The 13,421-nt window shown below is 41.6% G+C and overlaps 1 protein-coding gene across 13 annotated transcripts in view; it reads left to right on the top strand.

Annotated features, from left to right (window-relative positions):
• The window catches only part of LOC143808019 (uncharacterized), a 428,145-nt gene that overhangs the window by 257,547 nt on the left and 157,177 nt on the right, over positions 1–13,421 (top strand). For 7 of the 13 annotated variants that reach the window (XM_077290228.1, XM_077290223.1, XM_077290227.1 and 4 more), the window contains one exon: positions 7,528–7,647. The exons of the other annotated variants lie outside the window; for them this stretch is intronic. In XM_077290228.1, coding sequence (XP_077146343.1) covers positions 7,528–7,647 — 120 coding nt within the window. The remainder of the gene's footprint in view (positions 1–7,527; positions 7,648–13,421) is intronic. 13 annotated transcript variants of the gene reach the window in all.

The following is a 13,421-nucleotide window of genomic DNA, read 5'->3' as shown; positions in this document are numbered from 1 at the left end:
GACATTGAGAATATTCTTGCCTACAGTACTAATCACCGGCCACGGTCTCCCCTGTAACCCCTTCATGACCGGAGGTATTTTCGTTTTTGAGTTTTCATTTTTTGCTCCCCTTGCTCCCAGAGCCTTAACTTTTTTAATTTTCTAGCAATATGAACAGTGAGGGGGTGTTTTTTGCAGGATGAGTTGTAATTTTGAACGACACCATTGGTTTTAACTTATTGTGTACTGGAAAACAGGAAAAAAATTCAAAGTGCGGTGAAATTGCAAAAAAATGTGCAGTTCAACAATTGTTTTTTTTTTGCTTTTTTACCATGTTCACTAAAAGCTAAAACTGATCTGCAATTATGATTCTCCAGGTCATTGCAAGTTAATAGACACCAAACATGTATAGGTTCTTTTTTATCTAAGTGGTGGAAAAAAAGCCAAAGTTTGTTAAAAAAAATAAAAAGCGCCATTTTCCAATACCCGTAGCGTCTCCATTTTTTGTGACCTTGGGTTGGATGAGGGCTTATTTTTTGAACACCTAGCTGACTTTTTTAAACATTTTAACCATTTTGGTTCAGATACAATCTTTTGATTGCCCGTTATTGCATTTTAATTCAATGTCGTGGCGACCAAAAAAACAATTCTGACATTTTGAATTTTTTTCTTGTTATGCTGTTTAGCGATTGGGTTAATTCTTTTTTTATATTGATAGATCAGGCAATTCTGAATGCGGCGATAACAAATGTGTGTATGTTTTATGATTTTTTATTGTTTTATTTAGAATAGGGCAAAAGGGGTGATTTGAACTTTTATATTTTTTTATTTTTTTATATTTATTTATTTTTTTTTAAACTTTTGACATGCTTCTATAGTCTCCTTGGGAGACTAGAAGCTGCCATAATCCGATCGGCTCTGCTACATACAGACGATGATCAGATCACCTGTATGTAGCAGAATTGCTGACTTGCTGACGCTCTTCCGGCTGGAAGCGCGATTTAAATGCCACTGTCAGAGTTTGACAGCGGCATTTAATGGGTTAACAGCCACGGAAGGATCACGATTTCTCCCGCCGCTGTGAGCGGCACATATCTGCTAAAAGAGCAGTCATGTGCCAGAAATGAAGTGGGCTCACCGCCGGAGCCGACATTAAAGGAAGGGTGTCCGATATTGGTGTATTATTACACCCTTGATGTCGGAATGGGGTTATACTGGTTTGCGCAGGATTTTTATTCATAGACAGTTGCCCAGTTCCATGAGAAGACAGAAACAGCTATTCTCTTGGCAGAGACTTGTGTCATTTTATATGGACTCTCTTCTTCTGGTTTGAACTGCAATTTGGACAGAACCAGACAGAGCCCCAGGCCAGAGCTCAGTGCAACCAATTGGGAGGAAGTACCTGACAGGAAGGGGTTGGCTCGGTGGCCATCTTGAGAGAGTTAGGTGAGAGCTGGAAAGAGGAGGACGAGTGACATCTCCATCAAGCACCATTCACAGAGTCAGGTGTTCCAAGGAGACAAAGATTGCCCTGGATAGCAGATAATACCATCTGGTTCCAGGTTCACTCGCAGGGGAGAAGTTTGGAGTGACAAGATCCACAAGAAATGTCAGCACCAAAATCCCCACGATCCATCATCTCTGACACACCCGGAGGGCCCTCCAGCAAGTCAGCACATTGTACCAGCTAGAGACTCAGCATCCTTTGGTCAAATAGCCATCATACAGGTGGGCTCATCTTCTCTGCAATGACACAATGACCAGATACAGGTAGGTAAGTCCTGAATTCAGGCCCACCGCGAGGATTATGGTGGGAGCGTGCACACACATACAGTTAGTTTGGTGCCAAACACAGACAGGCAGATACGGACTCTTGAATGCATCTATGCCCATCAGACAAAGCTTGCTGAACCAGAAGTAACTTACGGAGACTAAAGGTTTAAAGGGGAATCTACCAAAATATACAGAGGTGTTCAAAGGAGCATTTCATTGCACTCACATGGTATTTAAAGTGAACCCAAAAGTGTATAATTCAATAACTGTTTTCTACCTAGTGGATTTAGAGTCATTTTGTTAAGTTTGTAAGCTGATGTGTTACCTCACCAATAGGCCACCCCTGGCATTCATTTGATTGTTCCAGTTATCCAGGTAAAAGCTCGGTAGCAGCACTAAGTGGGTGCACGACTAGGTAGATTTTATTGAATAGTCAACATTTCCGTGCCTACTGAGTGATGCAGCACAGTGGTCCTGGTCAGATCTGACTGGGTCTGTGTAAATTAACCTGCTATGTTTCACTGGTTGGTGAAAGCGCAGTCTGCAGAGTCTGAGTTTAACCGTAAAAGTTATTTTGACAAGTTAAAGATGATGGGAAACCGTATTGAGGAGCACGAATGCCCTCTAAGAGGCGATGCAGGAGATCTGGAGACGTGGGCATGGGCACCTTTTAGGAGCTGGACCGGCTACTGAGGGGCCAATTAATTGCTGCTTAATAAATTTAGGAATCCAGACTTTTAAAATATAGATGATGGTGGTTTATTCTCAATGCGTTCAAAGTCCATACAACTTCTTCCTAAGGAAGCGACCACATGTATACCTGGGTATACATGTGGTTGTCTCCTGAGGAAGTAGTTATAAACACTTTGAAACACATTGAGAATAAACCACAATCATCTATGTTTTAAAAGTCTGGATTCCTAAATTTATTCAGCAGCGTGGATTATATCAACAAATTAGAAATAGCTCAAATGAGAACTCATTCACCCCATACACCGCCAACAGCACTGTGATCACAGGCTCCTACGGCAGGACCAGCCATGATGCAGGATCTCGTGAGACATGACACATCGAAACTGCGACCCTTCCAGGGGCCTCAATGCTGGCACTGCCGACGATATGGCCATATTGCCAGAGAGTGTATTGTACAGATGAGATCCAAATCAGCATTAAACTGTTTCCTGCCTCAGGAAATGGGTGTCCTGCAGCAGTTCACCCAAAGCCAAGCCTCATGTGCAATGAACACGATCTATATGCCAGTAGCCTCATTATGGAAGCTGAGTTAGAAAGCAAGCAGGAACGCTGCCTTGTCCACACTAGGTTGGAGTACACCATTATGCCTTTAGAGTTGTTTTAGAGACATCTCAGGAACAGGGGGGAGCTGGAAGATGGAAGAGTCATCAGGCTGATGGCTGCTCATAACACTGAGATGGACGTACAAGGGATAGTCTGGATACAGGTTTGACTGTTTGGGCAGGACATTGACAAAAAGAGTGTTGTGCTGGTAGAAGTGAGAAAGTTGAGAAAGTAAAAAAGTTCAATGGAGTTCATAGCTGAACCCATTTGAACTCACTTATGACACCAGTAACTTTCTCACTGCGGGAGTTCAGCACTAGACACTGACGAGTGATTATGCTCCTGATGTGACCGCTCTCCAAATCATCCGAATTGTTGTGGGACAGTACAGTATAGATTAACAGCATATGGACAGGTGAGGAATAGGGGTGTTTATTATTTTATTATTTTACAGTATATTTTATAAATCACTCCGGCACACCAAAAATAAACAGTAAGTGTATATTTATTTCAATTCAACAGACAGCGGGATGCCATAAAAAAGAAAAAAGCGGTCACAATTGTAGACGTATAATGGTATCCCCAACGTTTCGGCATTAAGTTGCCTTTCTCAAGGGGTATTAAGTCTATTTGTAATGTGACCAGCACGGTGAGCGGCTCCCTCTTCACATAATAATAACAGCGTCCGGAACAAGGCTCCAAGGTAGGACAGGTTGCTGTGTGCAGGTCTGCACACCTGCACACAGCAACCTGTCCTACCTTGGAGCCTTGTTCCGGACGCTGTTATTATTATGTGAAGAGGGAGCCGCTCACCGTGCTGGTCACATTACAAATAGACTTAATACCCCTTGAGAAAGGCAACTTAATGCCGAAACGTTGGGGATACCATTATACATCTACAATTGTGACCGCTTTTTTCTTTTTTATGGCATCCCGCTGTCTGTTGAATTGAAATAAATATACACTTACTGTTTATTTTTGGTGTGCCGGAGTGATTTATAAAATATATTGGACTTATTTTTCTCCAGAGCACCCCCTCGTTGGTATAGTGAGCATCCTTGACTTCCCTTTTTTTATTATTTTACAGTAGACATGGGCATCGATGAATTAGGTAGGAGCATATTTTTGTTTCTTATTATTTTCGTTTTTTTACAGGTGACAAGGGCTTCAGTGGAATTGGCGTAAGGTGAGTACAACTTTGTTATTTTTTAATAAGTTTGTAAAAAAGGGTGTGAATTTTTATTTCAAATAAAGGATTTTATTCTGTGTGTTTTTTATTTACAACATGACTATGGGTTAGTAATAGAAAGGTGTCTTATAGACATCTCTCTATTACTAATCTGAGGGCTTTATGTCACCTGACAATATAAAGGTGACATCAACTCCACAAATATTAACCCCACTCAGCACCACCAAGTGGGAAGAGCTGGGTAAAGCACCATCTAATAGATGCGCTTTTTCTAGGATGGCTTTGGGTTGCTATTTTTAGGCTGGGGGGCAATATCCATTATCTCTTACTAGCTTGAGAATTCCAGCCCCAAGCTGACTGCTTTAGCTTGGCTGGTTATCAAAAATGGGGAGACCCATGCTTTTTTTTTAATTACTTATTTAAATAATTAAATAAAAATGGCATGGGGACCCCTTTTTTCTTGATAACCAGCCATGATAAAGATGACAGCTGAGGGTTGAAGCTTGCAGCTGTCAGTTTTGCCATGCTGGTTTTCAAAAATAGAACAGACTCCACATCATTTTTTTTAAATGTATTTATTTATAGCTTAGGCGCCAGCTGATGAATACTCCCATCAGCAGTGCCCGCATTTGCTGTTAGTATCAGCAGCAGGCGTAAGCTGATGGGAGTAGTAATAACATCAAGCAATGCATCTGTGACTGGAAGTAAACTTTTTACTGCTGGTCATAGCAGCTGGCGCTCTGACCATCGGAAAGATTATCAGAGTCACAAGTTTTTCTCACACTGTTATGCAGATGACAGCCTGGTAAACACCAGATGTTCAGGGTGCAGCATCTGAACAGTAACACAGCTTCCTGGAGAAGTCTGTGTTCTGAATCTGTTTCCGAACAGTAGGTATACAGTATGAAGTTTGAAAGAAGGAATATAAACCAGCACACCCGTGATGCATAAGCCAAATTTCGGGAGCACGGACCCGCTGTGTCCAATCGTGTAGAATCCAAAAGAAGAATTCTGTCATGATCAAGGGAGCTTAGTCTCCAGAAAGGCATTGAGATTCTTACCCATATGGTTTGTGCTGAAGTTTGTATCCTCCATGTTTAAGTTTGTGAATAAAGAAAACTTTTTTTTCACGGATTCGGTGAAGCTGGACATTTTCTTCTTTTGGATACAATATGAACCCAGAACTTTACTGTTCATGTTCGCCCATCATTACTTGCCTTGAATCCAAGGAATATTGATTTACACCAGTGCAGCCAAATGATCCTTAAGGTATGAGCAGACCCTGGAAGCTTAGTCCAAAGTTTTGGTTTGAGTATCAAAACTCAAAACTGAACCTTAAATCAATGGGGATCCAAACTTCGGAGCTGGAAAATCTCTCTCTCTCCTCTCTCTCCACCCCAAACTCCACGAACTGTAAAATGGACTTCCAGGAGAAGTCCGTGTTCAAAATACATAGCTGTTCACTAGGTGTACGGTATGAACCTAGAACTTTATATCCTGGGTTCCCTCATCTCTATTCAGGTCCCTTCATCCATAAAACAGTAGCAATCATCACCTCAAACCTACTAAACAAATATAAGGGAGGATTCAGTATTCAGAAGTATAAATGGGCGTGAATGACACACATCTGATTATGCTCCCAAAGCAAGTTTTGCAGAAACATGTACAGTATATATTTCTGCCTTATAAGTTTGTGCCATGTTGACGTGCAACTGTTCAACCATCATTACTCTTCAGTGCGGCACAGTGATTACAGTACTGATCATTTGTCATTAGATACATAATAAAAATTCACATTCAGTGACTTATTCTACTCTGATAGGATTAATTGTATGTATTTCATATCTGTCTTGCCCAGATATTCATGAGTACTTATCTCAGCCATGACTTGTCACTGCAGAAATATCTTTGGTTTCTTGCTTTTCCAGCAATTCCACACACTACACCCTTAAAAATAGAAATTATATATACAAATTGACTTTATTTTGTCTCTAAAACAAAAAAGACGTGCCATTCAGAATTCTTCATATGAAAAAAATTCCCTTGAATATACTGTATATGTAACCAATGTATGATTATACACTTATGTATACAATGTATGTATTATACACTTATGTATAAAGCCACCACTGTGTCCCTTGTATATATATTGTCCATATATAAAAAAAAAACATTCACCTCCCATCAGACAATCCTTTGTAGTGCTTTTTTCTCTCCACTTTCGTGATGAATGATGCTTGTTGACAATTTAATTACATCGTCTTGCCACTGTCATCATAGAGACGCCCCTAAGCTAAAATGCATGAAGACAATCATAGATTCTTGCAGCACCACTACTATGTTCACATCTTAAGAACACAGATATAAGTGAGTTTATCCACAGGGCTTTCAACTCTACCATTATATGATTCTATGATTTTATTTAGTACCATCCATTGATGCTCTATTTTATGTGTTAGGCTTCTTTCGCACTTCAGTTGTTTGGCGTGAGTCTGCTCCGACATAGTGACAGATCGACGGATCCGTCACAATTGTTGAGAAAACGGTTCTAACGGATCCGTTTTTTTGATGGATCAGTTACTTGGGGGTTGTCTGGGAAAAGTTTCTGCTTTTTGGAGCATGCGCAATTGAAAAAGAGGATTGGGGCGACGGATCCGCTGAAATGACGGTCGCGACGGATCCGTCGCCCATAGGCGGCCATTCTATGGAATGGCGGACGTGACGGATCCGTCGCGAACCACCATTTCGGCGCAGACAAAAAACGTTAAAATGTCCGTCAATGTCTAGACAACGTCCGCCAAATTTCGACGGATCCGTTGCATGGTGGATGGAACGGACGACCATCCGCCACAATCCGTCGCTAAGGCATGTCTATGGAAAAATAGCGGATCCGCCATAAAAAATGGCGGATTCGCTATTTGAGGAAAATGGCAGTTTCAGACTGACGCCAAAAGACTGAAGTGTGAAAGAGGCCTTATATAACACCATCAATTCCACAGGGCTTTACATACACTACATTATAGGCACTGTCCCTGTTGTGGCTCACAATCTAGATTCACTCTCAATATATCTTTGGTATGTGGGAGGAAACCGGAGTACCTGGACAAAATCTACGGAAAAACAGAACATACAAACTCCTAGGTGGGATTTGAACCCAGGACTCCAGAGCTGCAGTACCAACAACTGAGCCACCATAATGCCCATATGCTCTTTTCACAAAATCTTATCAAATAAAAATACCGAAAAGATAAAACATCAATAATAATTTGTTATTTCTGTGTTGTGATCAGGTAATGGGTCATATTGTGCTGATATTGATGAATGCAGAGGAAAGAACAACTGTTCAGCTGTCGCCACCTGTACTAACACAGTGGGAAGTTACTTCTGTACATGTAATGCTGGATACACAGGTAAGTGCAATACATCAGCAATATGTGACACACAGGCAGCAATTATGTGGAAATAATACAATCATACATTTATTTATTCACCCTCCATTCCATCGTTATGTCCTGATGCTCCCCGCTGGAGACTAGAAATGAGTGAACTTGTTCAGAAAAAGTTTGCCAGTCTCAAGTTTGGCACGAACCTTGCACATTTGGATTTGTGTTCAGATTCCTGAGCATTTTCCTCAAAATCTGCAAAATTCAACCAAAGGATCATATAAACGAAAGTGTCACAGAAAGACCAATAAAATTAAATATTTTTATTAGAAGTAATCATAAATGTAAACAAATAATCATAGCAACTGAATCAAGAAATAAAGCATGTAACAGAATTAATAGTACACTAAAACCCTGGTTGGCTTATATTATAAAAATGCCCTCCCAATAAAGTATGCCTGCGCCGGAGCCACAGCATGAATAGAAGAAGAGGACATCATCGTAAGAAGATGGGAGGCCCCAGACTGGACCGCGACGCCCATCGGACCGGACCGCAGCGGGAACACCACTGGGTAAGTATAATTTAACCTCCTTCCCCCCATACTTCTATAATCCTTATGCATGTGTTGCAATGTTGCACACTCTTTTATAACCCTAATATCCTATTTTTGACGAGATCTGTGGAAGCCAATCCGAGAAAGTCCAACCAACCCCCCACATATTCTCGTAGTGGTTCATCTTGCCTCTTTTCATGTATACGCTTCGCTCCATAAGGATTACATAATTAACTCTATCTACAAATTCCTTCCTAGTAGGAGGATTTTCATCAAACCAGTGCAATGCGATAGTCTTCCTTGCAACATAAAGCATTCTGGCTATTGCTAGCCTACCCCATTTATCCAACGCCACCTCCTCTACTTGTCCTAAAATACATGTCAATGGATCTCGAATAATAGTTGCTTCCATCACACTTTCCACTAAATTTAGGACCACAATTCAAAATGCCTGTAATCTTGGACAAGACCATAGCATATGAAGAATGTCAGCTTCATCCATCATGCATCTCGGGCATCCAGAGTCTCCCTTAGTCCTGCCTTTTTAATCCACACAGGTGTCCTGTATACTCTATGTATAGTGAATAACTGTGACACCCTCCCAGATTCACTTATAGATATTCTAGGGACATATTGTAAAATCGACTCCCACTGATCATCCGATATGTCTCCCAAATCCCTTGTCCATTTGGATCCAGCCATCAATGGGTGTCTATCCAAAAACGTATCCAGCAATCCCCTGTAAATTAGCGATATAAGACCCCTAGTACCCCTCTGGGGACCAAGTATATTCAACATACTGTCACTCTGTATCACTATCGATGACCTTCTCCACTGTCTAGAGAATGGGTGTCGCAACTGCAGATACTGGTAAAACATAGAAGGCTCCAAAGGGAACTCTTTCCTAAGTGATTCAAATGTTTTAAATGTTTCACCATCTAGCAGCTGCGACACATACCATATACCTATTCTTCTCCACTGTCCAAAGTTCCGTAGACTTAGCAGTTCAGTCAGCCGGGGATCAAACCAAATGGCTGTGTATCTCATGTATTCCCCTATACCCCTCCATAGCTTTATTTTTTTTTCCATAGTTTTTCAAGCAGCGCCAAAGTTGGAAACCTTTTAGGATTCAGACAAAATGTACCCGCCTCCAGAGCAGCTAGCAACGGGCCCCTCCCCACCACATGAGAAATAACCTTCCCCACTGAGCTTATAAGATCATGATCCCCCCATGCTATCAAATGCTGGCATTGGAACCCAATATAATACAGCCACGGGTTGGGAACCGCCAAACCTCCATCATCTTTTGGATGTTGCAACAGCTCTAACTTAATACGTGCTCGACCTCCTTTCCATATCAAGTCACAGAAAATGGCATTAATTTTATCAAATCTATTTTGAGGCAGCCAAACTGGTGCATTGTGTAGCACATAAAAAAGCTGAGGCATAAGTATTATCTTTATTAAATTTCTTCCATGCCATAATCTTCTGTTTAAATTTACCTATCAGTGGGTTCAAATTAAAACTTTCATAATCTTCAATATTATTTGACACCCTAATGCCCAAGTAAGTGAATTCTGTAACCACTTGAACTTGAACAACAAGAGTCCCACCATCCAATGGCAACAAAACGAACTTATCCCAGTTAATGAAGATCCCAAATATACCAGCATATTCATCTAGAACCTTCATCACCGTCCCCAGGTAACCCTCCGCATCTCCCAAAAATAGCAACATGTCGTCAGCTTAGAGTGCCACTTTTTCCTCATGTATCCCATATTTAAATCCTACAATATTTTGATCCCTTCTAATCACTGCCACCAGTGGCTCTATTGCTATAGCAAACAATAAAGGGGATAAAGGGCATCCCTGTCGTGTGCCTCTAAACAAGGAAAACCCCTCAGACATTCACCCATTACCACGTACCTTGGCCCTAGGAGCAGTATATAGCAACTGAACCCACTTGATAAACACTTCCCCAAAGCCCATGTGCTGCAACATTTTTAAGCCTTTCCTCTGCCTGAGTGGATGGATTCAAGGTCAATGCCTCCTCTGCCTCTCTCAGTTCCCTGAAAACCCATTGATCTTTCTGCTTAGTTTTCATCTGAACCCTAGATATTCCTTTAATACAAAGCCCCCTAAAGAAAGCTTTCATGGCTTCCCAAAAAATTCCCTCATGAGCCGTACCACTAATAACCCTGAAGAACTCTTCAGAACTCCACATCTGTCACAAGTCTTAGCATCTAGTCATCCCCCCAACGCTAAATCGATCCTCGACAAGGAAAAAAAAGTCATTGAGAAGCACGAGTATCTACACACCCCGGGGTTACGAACCTTCCAAAGATCAATCATAGATGTTTCTCTCAACAAAGCACCAAATGGAGTACAGTTACCCCCCAGTTTTATGTCCTCTCCCCTACCTCTAGCCCAATGAGAGTCAGGTACATTGTTGAGATCACCCATCACCAAGTACGGGACTCCAGGGAAGCCTGCGATAATTTCAAGTATTTTCAAAAACAATTTATTATTATACGGCGGCAGAACATACACAGATATGAGCAGTATAGGCCTACTATTAAGTTTGCACAAAAGACACACATACCGCCCCTCCGAGTCAATGATCATGTTGAGCTTTTCAAACTTCGTTCCCTTACATATTAAGATACTTACTCCCCTCGAATAGGCAGAGTACGTAGCATGACAGCTCTCTTGTGTCCAACGCCCACTCAGGGTGTGAATCCTATCTGGGACCATATGAGTCTCCTGCAAGCATATTATATCTGGTTTCGCTGCACGCAAAAATTGAAAAATTGCTTGTTTTTTAACATCAGCTGCCAGGCCTCTAACATTCCAACTCATAATTTTCACGTCACCCAACATTGATACTCAGACTTCTATATGACATAAAATGTGCAACAACATGTAAATGTCCTGAATAAGAAGCATGACATAAACCATCCCCATTACCCCCCACCCCCCTCCCCCAACAACTAACCCCAGAACAAAGAAAATTGTAACAAAGAAAGCCAAATATCTTTTCCCGTATTGGAAAAAAAAAAACAGGCGTATATTATCCTTATCCGACCTTAATCTCGCCACATCCATTGCTGCATCAGATCCTCCAATGCAAGGATCCATTATGTCTTAAACTTGTGAACAAAAATGAACATAGTATATCACCACAAAGAACCTCCCAAGAGGCCACTGGAAGTGGCAATTAGGTAAGCAGATGCTCAGTTCATGAAACCTTCAGTCTGCAGAGACTCTCTACTTTTCCAGCCGTAGTTGTTTCTCATCACAGTCCAGCCATCCGAGAGCATCATTGGCATCAGAGAAAAATTTAACTTTATTTGCAGTTACGATCTGCAGCTTAGCAGGGTATAACATGGAATATATCACACCAATTTCCCGTAACCTTTTCTTAATATCAATAAACCTAGCTCTCTGCTTTTGCACTTCAATAAAATAATCCAGAAAAATGGAAATCGCAGAACCTTTAACCACAAGGTCGGGTAAAATGGTATCCCTGTCCTGGTAATGGAGCACTTTAATTATTACAGTCCGTGGTGGGCGTCCAGGGGGGAGGGAATGTGTGGGAGCCCTGTGAGCTCGTTCAATGGCATAGAACCGCGACAATTTATCAGCACCCATCTATTCCAAGAGCCATTTCTCAAAGAATTCCGTAGGGGTATTGCCCTCAACTTTTTCTGGCACGCCTACCAATCTCAAGTTATTGCGCCAGGACCTGTTTTGCAGGTCATCTGTTTTGGCCTGGACAGCAGTAAGGACCAGTGCCACTTGTTTATATTGCTTCTCAGCTCCTACCATATAGTCCTCCGCAGAGCTGACTCTTTTTTCAACTTCTCCCACTCTCTCCTTCACCACATGTATAGTGTGCTGCATTTTAGTCATGTTAGCTTGGATGCTGAATAGCTGTGTTGCCATGTTGCTGAAAGAGGAGTCACAGTGTATTATGGCACAAAAAACGTCCTTTAAGGTCAGCTCCTCTGGCAATTACAGTTCTCCCTTCTTCCCCCGCAGCAACTCTACAGCCACCTCACTATGTTCTGTGTCACTTCCTTGAGAGCCACTCTGAATCCCATCTTCACTTTCACTGTCGTCCTCCTCCCCCCACTCAGTTTTGCTCCTCTCCTTTCTCATACCTTTGCGATGTACACATGTCTCCTCCTCCATCTTCGGTTTGAGTCTGGTGCCCTCCTGTGCTCCTGGCAAAGCGCTGCAATTTACTAACAGCTTCCATCCTTCTGCTCTCACCTCTGGCCGACCCCTCCTCCACATCCACCTCACCAGCAACATGGAAGCCATCTTGGGCCATCCTGTCCGGATTCCCAGCATTCTTTCTGAGGCCTTTTCTGCCTGTCATGGATGATATAGGAGCATTCCAGAGGATGTAACAGGGTCACTGCACTTTGAGCCTCACAGTAGGGAGGTAATGAAGCATTTCTAATTGTCACAAAGTATGTCCTGGCTAGATACGGTGCGGGAGCTGTATGAGCACACGTCTGCTCACATCTCACTCCAGGCCACGCCCCAGTTAAACCAAATTTTAAAAGCGATTGAATAAAATTAACGTCCTCAAGATTCAAATTAGACATGTTTAAAAAATATGTAGAGGCTCTAAGACCATGCTCATGTCTTATATTTGTATAGAGAGACTCTACGTCACATGTTACGAGGATCATTCCATCATCAATTGACATAGAGTCAATTTTCTGAAGTAGTTCTGTGGTATCTCTCAAATAGGAAGGTATAGTCTCAGCCAAAGGTTTCTGATGTGAGTCAATATACCGGCAAATGTTGTCCATCAGACCACCTACACCTGAAATAATTGGCCTACCTGGCGGACAAAGAGGATCTTTATGTATTTATGGGAATAAATAAACTGTGGGCATTGTAGGCTCCTTAATGGTAAGTATGTCAAGAACCTCTTTATTAATGAGATTGGATTCATGGGTGGATTGGAGCAAGGATGTAAGTTCAGATCTATATGATGATAGGTGATTAAAAGTAAATTTTTTTATAGCATTGGCGGTCTTTTAAGAGACACGTAACTTTATTCTTGTACATCATGGTAGGCCATACTACAATGTTACCCCCCTTATCAGCAGGTTTGTAAACAAAACCCTTCCTTCTTTTAAGTGGATTAAGATCCTCATGTTCTCCAGTAGTTAAATTATCTTGATAGATATTGGTAGGTATTTTTTCAAATTCTGCTGAGACTACTTA

This window comes from Ranitomeya variabilis, chromosome 2, assembly GCF_051348905.1.
Source record: "Ranitomeya variabilis isolate aRanVar5 chromosome 2, aRanVar5.hap1, whole genome shotgun sequence".
Taxonomy (NCBI): domain Eukaryota; kingdom Metazoa; phylum Chordata; class Amphibia; order Anura; family Dendrobatidae; genus Ranitomeya; species Ranitomeya variabilis.
Note: the sequence above shows the minus strand (reverse complement) of the source record. Positions and strands in the feature narration are given on the sequence as shown.